The 14,680-nt window shown below is 51.0% G+C and overlaps 1 protein-coding gene across 1 annotated transcript in view; it reads right to left on the reverse strand.

The window, feature by feature from the left end:
- Positions 1–9,952: 9,952 nt before the first annotated feature.
- ZBTB40 (zinc finger and BTB domain containing 40) overlaps positions 9,953–14,680 on the reverse strand; it is a 67,638-nt gene continuing 62,910 nt past the window's right edge. The window contains 3 exon segments of the mRNA XM_031962641.1: positions 9,953–10,246; positions 10,249–10,413; positions 13,594–13,758. Coding sequence (XP_031818501.1) covers positions 10,083–10,246; positions 10,249–10,413; positions 13,594–13,758 — 494 coding nt within the window. The 3' untranslated portion in view covers positions 9,953–10,082.

Consider the following 14,680-nt stretch of genomic DNA (forward strand, 5'->3'; position numbering starts at 1 on the left):
TTGTTGGACTGTGTAAATGTGATGCAGGGAATCTAGGAGGGAAGATCTCAGGTCATCCTATACAAAGGCAAGGAGGAACAAGAGGGGACGCTGAGGTACCATCCAAACAATGGAGTTTGGGAACCAGCTTCATGAGAAAAATCAGCCAACAGTGGCCAGGGGTCTTTACCATCCTTGGTGGCAGTCATATAGAAACCCGGGCTGCTTGGAGGGGTGGCTGGGGCCCTGTTCTGCAGGAGGATGAGACTTGGTGGTGGGACAGCCTGTCAGCAAGTCTGCAGAATTTGTATCGTCAGTTATATGGCTGTTCCAGGTACAAATGGGAGGGAACCAGCCCAGTTATCCTTGGCATAGTACCTGACAATTTTATATTTGAACAATTTAGAAGCGGCCTGATTTAGCCTTGGGAACTCCCCTGGCCCATGCTGTCATCTAAAGCATGGACGGTGTCTTTCTTCCTTGTGAGCTAATGCACATGCAGAGTTAAGTGTCTGGAGTTTGCTCTCCTTCTCTCTCTGAACTTGGCCCAAGTCTGACCAGCTCTGGATATTCTATCACAATATGACAGATAATTAACCCCGTCACTCTCTGACAATTCCCTAATCCCAAATCCGGCTAATGCCTCCCTCTAAGTCAAACCTTCCCTTTCTTCTGAATATTCTAGGGACCCACATGGTGCTGAGCAGATCCCCAGCACAGGAGACGTCATGGGGCCTTTCCCCCACACTCTCACCATCTCCTGGAACCTCCTGGCTCTATGGGGGGGGGGTGGCTGGCAACTGCCTTCACCTGGGAAGGAACGCCACACATGGCCCTCTTCCAACAGGGTCCTGCCAGGCTCACTGAGGAGGCAATGGTGGCCAGGGGGAAAGTGGCTTATCCAAGGTCCCCCTCTTCCTCCCGTCCCTGAGTGTGAGTAGAGGGCAGGGATCCCACATGCCCTCCTGGCGTCTGGAGCACCCAGAGCACTCCAGCACCCAATCGAGGGGCAGCAAGACCCCTCTGCCTCAGTGAGCCAGAAGTCGTCTGACTTTCTCATGGCCCTGAGGGTGCTCCATGAAGGAAAGCACTTTATTCCTCTGAGAGGATTTTAATCACCATGGGAACACAACATCCATATTCCAGCCTTTGGTCCATGCAGAGCTAAAAGCTTTAAGAAGGTTGTAGAATCTGGGGCTTCTGAGGCAGATGAGACAGACTATTTTCAAGAAGAGAATAAAGCCACCTTAAGTCTCCTGGCTGCTCTGCTGACCTCCCGGTCCTCCTGCCATGTACACCAGGCTTATTAGGAATGACTCACCCTCCCACACTGATCCCTGCTTCCTGATCACCTAATTGCCTTCTCCCTGAAGTAGTTTCCTGTGATGGTCAACCCCCGACCCACAAGGCTCCATGCCTGCTCCCCGTCACTTGCCCTGAAGGAGTTTGCCCACGCTGCTTCCTCCTCATGGCTGCTTCTACATAACTTAACTACTGTGGGAGCCTGGCCTGTAATTCGCCTCCCTGAAATGCCACAAGCTTCTTGAGCAAATACCCAGTCTCTCCCTTGGCTGGGGGATCGTTTGGAGGGAGATGGGAGGATGCTGGGCTAGCTGGGAGGAAAGGGATGAGCCTCCCTGAGGCACTGCGTCGCTGTATCCGGGCTCAGGACCCTCTGTGGGACAAGCAGGTTCTATCATCTCTGCTCGGCAAATTCAGTTTCAGCAGGAAGCAGAAGGTGGAGCGCCGATAACAGATTCCGCAGCTACCGTTTGTTTCTGCCAGAGCAGCGGGGCTCCCTGGGTGGGCCCGATCAGCAGCTCAGCCTCTCACACCGCTCCCACTCGGTCCCCACAGGCCGATGATTCTGTGCCAGGCTCCGCGGCCCCTATCTGGGTGCCTCTGCCAGAAATCTGGGCGGGACTTCTTCCAAATGCTCACATGGAGCCGGAATTTAAGTCAGAATAACCTTTCCACCGGACACAGCCCGTGCGCCTCCACTCTCCTGTCACCTCCATTACGAGCAAGCCCTTTGTCTTTCGTTCTCTCCTGTTCTGCTAATTGTGGGCAACAGTTCGTGGCCCATGTGCTGCTGCTCAGACTGGCTGCCAGCAGATTCCCTGGGGTCTGGCACTAGGACTTTCTCACTCAGGAGCTGATGTTTCAGATCGTTCCAGGTCACTCCCCGTGGGCCAAGTTCTCTCCAAGCTTGAGAGCTTGGGTAGGGGGCCTGAGGAGGTTGAAACGACTGCCAAGAATCCCAGGGAAAGCCACCATGGAGCCTTCTTCACCAAGGCTAACGCTAAAGTCTTAAAGGCTTGAGCACCATCTTCTGGTCATTATCAGTGTTTAAGGCTGTCCCCACTGAGAACTTCATTTATTTCAGGTTTACTGGAGAGACCTGCAGGACCCCTGCACGGACATGGAGTTGTTTGGCTACAACGCGCTCAGCCCCAGAGCCACTGGCCCTCAAACTAAGGCACAGACTCGGCTGCTGAGGCACTCCCCCCACCGCCCCAAGGGGGGGTCTGAGATCCCCCTCCAAGAGCTGGCCTGCTTGGACAGGCAACAATCCCCTCTCCCCCCCCCCCAGCCCGGCACAGCCACAGACTGTGAGCAGCGGCAACAAGCAAAAAACAGAATGAGCTCCTGCTTCTGGGCCCAGCTGTGGGCAATACATGGGGAGAAATAGCTCTATCTCCTACAAAGCTGGTTCTGGGAAGAGGGATGGAGTGGGCACGGCTCCCCGGAGGGGCTCGAGATCCAGGCTGCGGCAGGGACCATGGCTCAGCATGTAAACACCACGCGGGCAGAGCCTGACCTTTTGGCACAAGGAGGAGAAGATAAATGCTGGGCACTCCCTCCAAACTGCAGGAACCTACATCCATCTAATTGCACTTCATAATGGAGTCAACAAACCATTAATTATCAGATTATATTTTAGGAAACGGCAGATAAAAGGCTTTGGGAAATGTAGTCATTGAGGGGCCATGGCCCAGCAACAAGAGAGGCATACCAAGTGGGCTCTGGCGGCAGCCTGAGCCCCAAGGCCTCCGAGAGCCCTTCATGAGGAGCCGGGGCCTATGGGCAGCTGTGGGCAGCTGTGGCTGCACTGGGGCAGAAGGGACTGTGCTCCCGCCAACCCCACAACCATAATTCTCTCGGATGCTACAACAAAGGTGCCTGACTCTGGGGCAACTGTTGTGCTCCTCCAACAGAGGCTTCAAGCTTTCCTCAGGAAGAGGGGAAACTGGCACAAAGGGAAGGGGCACCTCCCGAAGCACATCCCCACAGGGGCAGGACAGAGCCGGCTGGGCCTGCCCTGGCAGCTGGCTCATCTCATGTTTGGGGTTCTCCGAAGAAGACTCCAGACTCTGTTCTGGGAGAGAGATTACTGTGCCGTGCAGGCCAGACCTGGTGGGGAGAGAGTCCATATGGATGACCCAATTAAAACAAAAGGACAGTTTGGATCGCTACCATGGGCATGGATTAGGGAAAGGTAATGAGGGCCTGGCCCTTGGACATCAGCTACTGGGGGCCTCCCGATGGCCACTCACCAGGGCAGGAACGGGAAACGAGCAACAGAGAGACTGGGACTGGTGGTGTGGGCAAGGTCGGGCAGAATGCACCTGAGCTGGAGCTGTCCAATACCCTGCTAGGGAAAATTAAAAACGATTTGTCCGGCCCTTATTTGCTGGCCGTGTCCGTTCTGCCATGGGGACTGCCTGTAACTGGACAAAGCCCCAGTCCCCAGCCTCCTTTCTCCGGTGTCCCTCAGGCTTGCAGAGGCAGTGCTTGATTTTAGGCAGGAATGTAACACGAACACCAGAGCAGCTGCACTGCATGCGGGGTCAGGCTGCCTCTGGGGGCCAGGGTCACCATCCCGGACACCGAGGGCAAAGTGCCTGGCCAGTGCGGCCTGCAAGGCTGCCTGAAGGCTCAGTCATTGCGTGGCTCTCCGGCTCACACCCAGCGCCTCTCCAAGGCCCCTGAGTGGCTTTTACTTTGCCTCTCCACAGATGAGGGTCACAGTTCCATCCAACAGGTCCTCCACCGTCACCGCCACCAGCTCCGAGCTGGCCTGGGGAGCCTGGGCATCTGGCAACGTCACGAACACCTGGGATCCAGCCAGAGGGCTCTCCTCCAAAGTGATCACCTGCTCGGCGGCCGCCCCCGGCTCCGGGGCCTGGATCACCTGTAATGGAGACAAAGACCAGGGCTCAGGGACCTGCGGCGGCCTCCCTGTGTTGTTGCTTGGGCTCTGTCTTGTTCTCGTTTCACACTGTAATGATCATGCTTGTTCTCTCACCCAAGGAGAGCGATTACAGAATGCACGGGCCTGATGGGAGACTATGAGCCGAATACACAGTGATGCACCTGGGGAGGCAGGTGCACAATTTAAATAACTTTGCCCATCAGACTGCTGCCGTATGGCTCTGTGTGCCATCTCCGAGTGTGCAGGCTCTGGGATCACAGGCCAGGGAACCTGCACACAGGTTTCCTGAGGGGCCCGACCAGCTGTTTTTGCAACAAGAAGGTGTACAGAAAAGAGTGGTCAGTCCCACCCTGGCCGGTGAGCATTACTTCCCTAGCATTTCCAAAGGGATGATGACCTCTGCACCAAGCACAAGTGATAAAGGTCACACTAAGCCCTGGGGGCAGCAGGCGGCACAGTGGACAGAGCATCAAGCCTGGGTCTAGAAGGCTCATCTTCCCGAGACCCTTACTGACTGTGTGACCCTGAGCAAGTTATTTCACCCTGTCTGCCTCAGTTTCCTCATCTGTAGAATGACCCAGAGAAGGAGATGGCCAGCCCCTCCAGTATCTTTGCCAAGAAAACCTCAAATCAGGTCAAGATCAAACAACAAAAACAACAACACAAAAGTCAGCCTTGGAGGACTCAAGTCAAAGGTCACTCAAGTCATGGAAAGGAGGACTTCAGAGCTGTTAAAAACTGTGGAGATCAGTAGGGCCAACTCCCTCATTTCATAAAAGGAGGAAGCTGAGCCTCGGGAGGGGGGCGGCCAGTCTCATCTCCCAGGCAGCCCTCAGGCTAGGGCCTCCCCGGCCAGGCCAGCTCTTGTGTCCAGGCCCCCAGGGTCAGGGGCCCACAGATAGACTGTTTCTTGAAGGCTAGGAGACAGACGCCCGGGTACCAGAGAGGCAGTTCAATGTCTCTGTCTGGGGGAGGGAACGACATGTGCAGCGTCCCCTGAGAACCAGGGGCTGCCTCAGTGAGATGCTTGTCTTCTCGAGGAGTGAACACAACTCCTTGTTCTGGACTCTGCTTATCGAGGACAAGTAACAAAGACCAAACCTGACTGAAAAACCACCCCAGTTCCCCATAAAGGCCATTGATCGATACAAGATTAATAGCAAAGGAGAAAATATAGAGAAGACAGATTAAGGAAGCAGGCCTTGAAAAATCCCAAAGTGCACATGGGCTCTTAGAGTCCCAAGTTAAAACAGAAGCGATCCATGTCTCTCCAATTCTGTTTCCTGATCCTGCTCAGGTGGGGGGATGGGGGGGAGGGGGGAGTTGGAGAGGACGTGGCAGGGAATGCCAAGAGAAACCAGGCCCTTGAGACAGAAGCTGAAAGAAATTAGTCAGGAAGACAGAGGTCCCACCTGCCACTGACAGGTCTGGTGGCAAACATATGACCATGAGATGTTCTCTGAGCTTCCATTTCCTCATGTGTGAAGTGAAAAAATGAGTATCAGGGGCACTTCTTCACCAGGTCATTGGGAGGCTCAAGTGAAATAAAATTTGAAAGCACTTGGAAGATTCTAAACCACCTCAGAAACGCCATGATTACAATAACAAGTCACGTTATCACTTTAAACTTGGTGGGATCTTTTCTTTCTATGCATTTTCATTTGATCTTCACAACAAGCCTATAATGGAGATGTTCTCCTGTTTACAAATGAGGAAATGGAGGCTCAGAGGAATTAAGTGATTGTCCAGGATAAGTGCCAGAGCCTGGGTCTGAACCATGGCTGTCCTGGCTCGGAATCAAATGCTCTATCAATACACTATGCCATACCCCTCTCACCCTCGACAATGGTGGGATCCAGATGCTCTGAAGATATGCTGAGGACTACAGGTCCAGTCAGCTCCCTTCTAAAGCAGAAAGGACCCCAGTGGACACCCAGGCCGCTCAGTCCGGAATCTCTTTTAGAGTTTCCCTCACAAGTGGTCCTAGCCTCCAACACCTGCTCAGTAGGGCTGCTCCGCTCCTGGACCCTGCTCATTATTGCAAAGGTTTTTCTTACATCAAACCAAAGTCTGTGTCTCTGCTCTCAGTTCTGGTTGCCCTCTGGAACTCTCCCAGAAAATACTTGAAAACAAATATCAGCTGCTACCTCAGACTTCCCTTCTCTAAGCTAAACATGCTCAGCTCCTTTACCCCATCCATAGATAGTCACTTCATACCCCATTTGTCCTCTGACCCAGTTGGTCAGTGTGGACTTTGTCCTAAAATACGGAGCCCAGAGTTGAACATAACACAAGACTCTCCTCCAGCCCCTATCTCACTCCCAGGCTGTCTCTTAATATGATCCCTCCAGTCCAAAGCTCATCTTTGCAAAATGGTCAGATTTCCTTAGTTGGTATGGATGGCCCAGGAGGCTGCAGAACCGAGTCACCCACTTGTATAGCCTGCGATGTTCTGTGACAAAAAGGCAAGACTGGGCCAGTGCCCGCCTACTCTGCATTAGGCAGCTACCTTCCAGGGCCAAAGAAACACTCATTACTCGACCAGGATCCTCTGGAGTGCAAGTTCATTGGCCAAAGGGGCTGCCAGCACTCTTTGAAGTAGGACACAAAGGCACAGGAACTCCTCAGCTTTGTATCTAAGGGTCTCCATGTATGGGTCACTGTGGGACAGTGGAAATCTAAGTTACCTTGGAGTCAGGAAGGGTGGAGAATGTGACAGCCACGAGCAGTGTGTGGTGTGTCAGGCCCTTAACTAGCTTGGAATAAGAGGAAAGGAAGCAAATGATGAAACACCGAACCCTTTAAAGTCTGTGACGTTGCTCTAGTCCAGCCTGGGCAATCTGGCTTCTAAACCAGCCCTCATTTGATGCAAAGCTGACGATCTCTCTCCTGGACACCTCCCTTCCCTGAGTCTTCATGACACTTACCTCTGCTGGTTCTCTTTTCACTTAAGGGACCACATCTTCCCAGTGTTCTGTAAGGGCTTCTCAGTCACATTTGCCCTCATCTGCAGGTGTATTCCAAGACTGTTCTGACCACCCATACTCACCTCCGGGGGCTTCCTATTTCCTCTAGAATTCAATATAAAACTCCTCACTTTAGCTTTTGGACGGGCCTCCCAGACTGTAATCTGTGACTCTGTCCCTCACTCATGACGCCCCATTGCGAGGGCCTGGGCTTTCGCCCGGCCTGTCCCACAAGGTGAGCACTCTCTCCCCAATGCCATGACTCCAGACCCTGGGCCACTCCATTTTCCATCTCACACTGACTGTTTCCCACACTCTTTGATTCAGCTCCTCTCAAAAGTTGTGCTCTCTGGAATCCCTGATGCCAGGTAACAAGTGAGCTTTATCCTTCTCCCCCCTCGCTCCCTTTCTATTCCTGCATTCAGAGACAAAGGCTGGCTCTCTCCTGATAGAGCTTCCCTTCCCAGCACTGGCTCACACTCCCTGATGGGCTGATCATGGTGGGAAAGTTGGAATAGTCCTTGCCTCCCCAAACCACTTCCAGTCTCTCTCTCTCTCTCTTCTCTGTTTCTCTTTCTTTTCTCTGTCTTTTTGTTTGTTCTCTTGTCTCTCTCTTTGTCTCTGTTTTGTCTCTTCTTGTTTCTCCCCCTTTGCCTGGCCCCCTTGGCCCCCCCGGCCCCTCCTTGCTGCCCCCCCCCGCCCTTTTTGGCCTTCCCCCTTTCCCTGCCCCCGCCCCCGCCCCCCCTGCCGGCCTGGCCCCGCCGCCTTTGCGCCTCCTTTTCCCTTCTTTGGCCTTGCCCTCGCCTTTCCCCCCTTTGCCCCCCTTGTCCCTTTGGCCCTGCCGGCCCCCTGCTCTGTACCGCCCTGCCTTGGCCCGCCCTGGCCCCTGCCTGGCCTTTCCCCCCTGCCCCTCCCCCCCCCCGCCCCCCCCGCCCCCCCTGCCTTCCCCCCTCAACCCCCCCTTTCCCCCCCCCACACCCCCCCGGGTCCCCAACACCCCCCTCTCCCCCCGCCACCTCTCGGTCTCCCCCCCCCCTCCCCCCCCCCCTCTCCGGCGGGGCAACGCCTCTCCACCCCCATCATTTGGCAAAACCTCCATTCCCCCGGGAACAAACAAACTCTCTTTCTACCTTCTGGGATTTCCTCACCCATTGGCTTCTCACCCCTTACCCCAAACAACCCCCCCTCCTCAAACCTTGGGCCCCGTGCCCCCCCTCCCTCCCACCCCCCCCTTCCCCCACCCTCACAAACTCCCACTCCCAAACTCAAACTCCAAATAAACTTTCTGCCCCCTCCCCGCAAAAACCCCGGGCCTCCACGCCTCCCACTGCCCCTCCCGGCCCCAAAGAAAGCAAAATACCTACCATCTTGCAACCTCCCCTCCTCCCCCACCACCCCCTCCCCATGCCCTAAACCCAAAAAAAACTCCCCAAACCTACGAAAACTTCCTCCTCTGCGAAAATCTCCTACTTTTGAAAACCCCAAACAGAAAAACACAAAAACAGCTGCCCGGAAAGAAACAAAACGAAAAACATAACACAACAAAACAAACCCCCCAACAAAAACAAAAGAAAAAAAATCCAACATAAGAAAAAACAAAAACTCCAAAATAAACCTCCCATAAAACCACCCAACCTTCCAAACCGCATAAACCAAACAACCAAGTGAAAAATTCCTAAATCTCACACTCATAAAACCACATCAAAAAAAAAGGGGAAAAGAAAAAGGGAAAGAAAAAAAGAAAAGAAAAAGAAAAAAAAAAGAAAAAAAAAAAAGAAAAAAGAAAAAGAAAAAAAGAAAAAAAAAAAAAGAAAAAAGAAAAAAAAAAAAAAAAAAAAAGAAAAGAAAAAGAAAAAAAGGAAAAGAAAAAAAATAAAAGAAAAGAAAAAGAAAAAAAAAAAAGAAAAAGAAAAAAAAAAAGAAAAAAGAAAGAAAAGAAAAAAAGAAAAAGAAAGAAAAAAAAAAATAAAAATAAAACCCCAAAACCCCCCCCCCCCCCCCCTCCAACCTCCCCCCCCCCCCCTTCCCCCCCCCCCCACCTCCCCCCCCCCCCCCCCCCCCCGCTCCCGCCCCCCCACCCCCCCCCGCCCCCACCCCCCCCTCCCCCGCCCACCGCCCGTCGGGGCCCCAAAACTCACGGGGAAACCAAAATTTTCCCGAAACCGTCCTGGGTTCCTTGGATACCAAAGCCAACTTTTGAACAAGCCAAGCTTTCTCAAAACGGGGAATTCCACCCCAGGGACCTCGGCCTTTGCCCATCAAAAAAAACCGGGGAGGGACTTCCGCCCTTCCCACCTCCCCTTTTTCCCCCATCCGGGCCTGCACCCTAACAGGGTTTGTGCTCACAGACTTTTGTCTGAAGGGCACCTTAATGTACACTGATGGGCTGGGCTATTTATTTGGCTAATAGTTTTATCAAAAAGGCAGACTCACCACTGAGCTGCTGCCTTAGGATCATTTGCCCACTCTTATTAGTTCTAGATTATTTGAAATTCCCCACAATCAAATGTGGCTTCAAGGATTTATTTACTGTGTGACTCTGGGCAAGGCATTTGACTTGTTTCCCTAATTTCCTCCTCCCAAAAAATGGAAATCCCTCTTGGCATTGTTGATAGGCCTGAATGAAAATGCTCTAAAATGCTCGTGCATTCTGACATTTGTATCACCCTACATAAAAGCTTGCTCCCTTCTCTCCCATGTTCTGACACTGATCTTGGCCTTGGACCAAAGGCATCCAATTCCTTCCCTCCAAACTCTGCACACAGCCATTATATTTTACAGAACATATACATTCAAGGAAGAAAGCAGGTTTCTCATTGTGATTTCATAACAAGAAAGCTTGGCTGAATTCTCAGAGATGGGAGGAGCAGAATGACACATTTTTTGCTCCTGTTAAGTCTAGCTTCCCCTGTCCTGGGCTTCTAGAAGTAGCTGGGTAGCTCTAAATGATCCATCACCTGCCCACAGCTGAATAGGATGATACAAGCATCAGACTCCAGAAGGATGAACATGGACCCACGCCAAGTCCAGCAGCCAGGAGAAGGTGCCCTCACCTGATAGGCCTTGTCACAGATGCCGACTGAACCCCTCGGGCATGGGTCACCATGTTCTCCACAGGGGCGGCGTGGATTTTCCCACAGGTAGGGCAGGGATGGTACTCCTTTGAATGGACTTCATGGATATGATTCCGATGATCTTGCAGAGTGGGAAAACTCATCCTACACTTCTTGCAGTCATAGGGATCATCTATATCTGATGCCGTAAAACAGAAAGTGAGGGAAAAGAAAAGCCACAGGTATAGAACAGTAAGAAAATAAGGTAACAAAACTCTTAGCAATCCATATCACTATTCCACTGAAAAACACCTGTTCATGCATCCCATATAAACCCAAATCCCAGGACGATGGTGGGAACCCAGAGATCATCACATCTATTCCCTTGCCTCCAGATAGGATAATACCAAGTCCCCCCACAGGGATGATCCAACTCTTCTACCCATGCAAAGATGATTCCCAAAGGTATTTCGGATAAGCTCCCAGGATGGTCTATTGTACTGTCCATTAGCTCTCCTGGCATTAAACAATGGATCTAAACTCCTCAGGCTGCAGTTTAATTCTGGTCCTCCTATTCAATGTGACTGCAAATTCCCAAGCTGTTGCCAGTCTGGCCAACCTCTATCCACTCTCCATGACCCCCAAGTCCACAATCTTCCTTTGCACATATACTACAGAGTTGAGCCTCAACTCTGGGCTACCAAAGCTCTGTTCCAATCAGACTCGTGCTCTCATGATCTATGTGCCTACATTTCTCTCTGTCCTTTTGAGTCCATGCCCTTGAGAAAGTCTCCTTGAATAACAGAAGAAAAATTACAAAACTTATAGCCACAGCTAACTTGATAAAGGTGCCTTTCTCTCTACTTACATAAGGATCAATATTCAAATCAATCAATCAATAAGCACTTACCAAATGCTTACTAGGTGCCAGGCATTGTGCCTGATTACTAAAGATAATGAAATTCATTTTATAGTCTCAATTAAGCATTCAAGAGGCATTTAAAAATACTATTTGGGAAAAAACACATGATACAGAATAGTTGGAGTTCAGCTAGTTTTGTGATCAGAAGCAGGGGTCTGAGTCTCAGCTCTGAGACTTAGGAGCTGACAGCACTGGCTAAGTCTCCTGCCTTCTCGGAATTCAGGCCTCCTCGCCTAGAAAGGGGATATGAGTGCTCCAGGGGAGTGAGGAAAAGCTTCATAAACCTAGGATATTCAGGAGCCAGGAGGATGATTGTAAGTTGCCTTTGCTTCTCCCTTTCCTATTCTGCCACTGCCACAGCATTTTACCTGGGAGCCTCCTTTGCACCAGCCCATTCTCCCTTGTCCATGGTCCTGCCTCTCACTAGACTCCTAGCTCCTTGAGAGGAAGGCCTAAGGTGCATGTTCATCTCCACTACTTACAGGCCTTTCCTAAGTGCTTGCCAAATTCAAATGACTGAGATAGGTTTGGAAAACATGGGCTTTCTTCTGAGGCAAAAAGGAAGCCACATTTTCTTTCTTTCTTTTACAGTAAATGAAATACAGGTAGAATCTTATCAGAAGGGTTTGGTGGCCCATGCCTCCAGCCCAGTCCACCTCTGATGCTTCTTTCTGGTCTGGTGACTCTTGGATTCCAAAAGCTCCCCCAGGCTCCCCATACTGGCAAGCCATCAGCACGGACCTGGAGCATTCTGAAGACTAGAGTGGAAAGGTCATCATCAGAAGGATGGACATTAGAGGATAAATATTTCTGGCCACAGCAACTCAAAATGACTTGAGGGATGGCGGTCTAAGCAGGTGGAAGGAATGCCCACATCAGTGAAAACACAGATCTTTTCAAGTAAGAAGATGGGACATCAAACTATCACAACAACAGGCTATTACCATGTACTGGAAATTTACCGCTTTTATTGCAATGAGATAATGAGCTCCTTAAGCTTGTGTTGTTAACTCTATTTCTCATAGAATTTTGCAGAATCCTTAATACATAAGTATCCGTGAATGGACTGAAATAAAATGTTTGAAGCATCCTGTTACAATAACAAATTTGGGGGCGGGTTGTAGGTGGGGAAGAAGAAAGATTAACTTTGCTTTGTTTGGACTGGAAGTATTGAATCCTAGTTTTAAAGAGGCAAATTTAGGCTCAGAAAATCTCAGTGACAGTTCAGGCTCTCCTCCAAAGGAATTGATTGCAGAAGCAGTTGTGAGTTTGGGTCCTCCTCAATGCAGATCTTAAGTAAAGGCTGGTGGGTCATTTGTTGGCTTTTATTGTAGAGGGGTTTCTTATTTAGGTATCAGTGGGATCAGTTACTGACCTCTGACCTTCTGTGAAAGACAAGAAGGTCAAGCAAGCTATAAAAAGCAGATGGAAGCCTGGGCCTGCAATGGCCCAGCAGTGGGGAGTGTGACTACTCCGTCCCCTTTGGATGTAATCCACATAGGGAACGGCCAAAGGTATGTACGACTCCAAAGGGGAACCTCTCCTTTCACCTGGAGGGGGTGAGGCTTGTGTGTGGGGTTCCCTGGGACAAGTCGGTCTCTCATTTGTCCTGCAGCCATCTCTCAGCAGGCTCTCTCACCACTCCAGGTAACAGGAGAAAGCCTGTCCCAGCCATATGCCTCAGCTGTGATCCTGGTGTTTTTCTAAAGGTCCCACAAAGGCCTGATTTACCCCCTTCCCTGGAGGACCTCCTGTGGCCCCCTTCATCCTTTGGGGTCCAAAGGGCCCTCTCAGGCCCTGAGCTGCACCCTCACTGATCCACCTCCTCTGAAGGTCTGTTTCTCGGACCGCGCCGTGGCTGCAACTGTGACTGCTTCAGCTTATGTCCTCATTAATGTTAGGCTGCCGAGGACACATGCTAACCCTATGTCCGGAGTAAGTGATGGCAGAGGTCATCAGAACAGTTATTATTGAGGCAAAGGCCCCTCCCCTCCCCTCCACGTGGCCGGCAGACTGATGCCTGAATGAGCCCGGGTCTGTGAGAAGATCGAGGGATTTTCCTTCAAACAAAACTTGTATCTAGGTCAGCCAGCAACCCCAGTTGTTATTTACATAATGCCTGACCCACGGGAAGGAAGAGCTGCAGATTTCTTCTTCTCTAAGAGATGAGAGAGCCGAGGCTGGGCCGAGGCGCTCTGTCCACAGGCACAGGGATACCAAATGTCCAAAGGAATTGGGTTTTCCTGACTGAGCCCAGACCGTTCCTTCCTCCTACGCTTGAGCCATTGGACACAGATTAAGCTAGTTTCTAAAAACAAGTATCACAAGACATTTGATTTTCTCTGTGATGTAGAGATGAACCCTGAGTTGTTCTAAGAACAGGATGGCAGACACTGGCTGTATGGCCTGCTTCCCCCCATTTGACCCCCTTGGCTAGAGGGCCCCCGACACACGTACTGTGAAAAGTCCGCAGGTGGATGGAGAGGCCATTGGCCTGTCGGAAGCCTTTGCCACATTCGCGGCAAACGTACGGCTTGTCTCCAGTGTGAGTGCGTACGTGCCGGGACAGCTCGATTGACTGGGCAAACACAGCATCGCAGTACTGACAAGCGTACATCTTCCCTGAAAAGGACAGGTACAAGTTATAACTGTGGCCGGCCTGTGGCAAAGGAGCTCTGGGGAGTCACATTACGGGTACCGGGAGCACACAAAGGTGTCCTGAAGGCTAACGTCGGACCCTCTAACACCAGTCATGCCAAGAGCCCTTACAGGTCTGACAGGCCCTGCGAGATGACCGCTGGCGAGTGATAGAATCTTCCGACTCCGAGCTGCCCCGGCAGTGAGCCAGCACTGGAAGGGATTCTAGAGAGTGGGAGAGGAACCTCAGGGACCATCTCCTCAGGCAGAGATGCGACTGGCCCAAGAGCACATAGCTGCTCGGCAGCCAAAAAAGACCAGCACAAGGTGGAGGCTGCACACAGGGATAAGCTCATTCAGGGGCAAGAAACACCAAACAAGAAACTTGGCAGGAGGGAGGAATACCTTTTGGTATTATGACACTCTTTGGAAACTTATGGTACAATTTAGGCAAGTTGCCTTTAAAATAGCCCTAACAAAGCAAATGACTGTTAAGAAAAAGAACCTTCATATAAAAGTTCTTAGAGAAAATAATACACTATTGAAATGCTAGATTATAGAGGAGTCAAGAGGAAAAGGGTATCATTACACAGCCAAACATGGCAAAGATTATCACAAATTGTGGCAGTAAATCACAATAACCCACGGCAATTCTGAAATGTAGCATAAAATAAAACACTAAAAGAATCAGGATATTATTTAATTTTCAAACACTTCATAATCTAGCATCCTTGGCCCTGCCCTTTTACCCAAACACATGTACATTTTCTCAATCATTCGAACACGTGCCAGGGAGCCACCATCATTATTAAGATCAAAGAACGATAGAGCTGACAGGTACTTTTGAGGCCATTTCTATTCCATCACAACCTGCTACTTGCTGCCCAGCTGGGCAGTTTTGGGCAAG

The sequence above is a fragment of the Sarcophilus harrisii genome, chromosome 3 (genome assembly GCF_902635505.1).
Source record: "Sarcophilus harrisii chromosome 3, mSarHar1.11, whole genome shotgun sequence".
Lineage (NCBI taxonomy): Eukaryota > Metazoa > Chordata > Mammalia > Dasyuromorphia > Dasyuridae > Sarcophilus > Sarcophilus harrisii.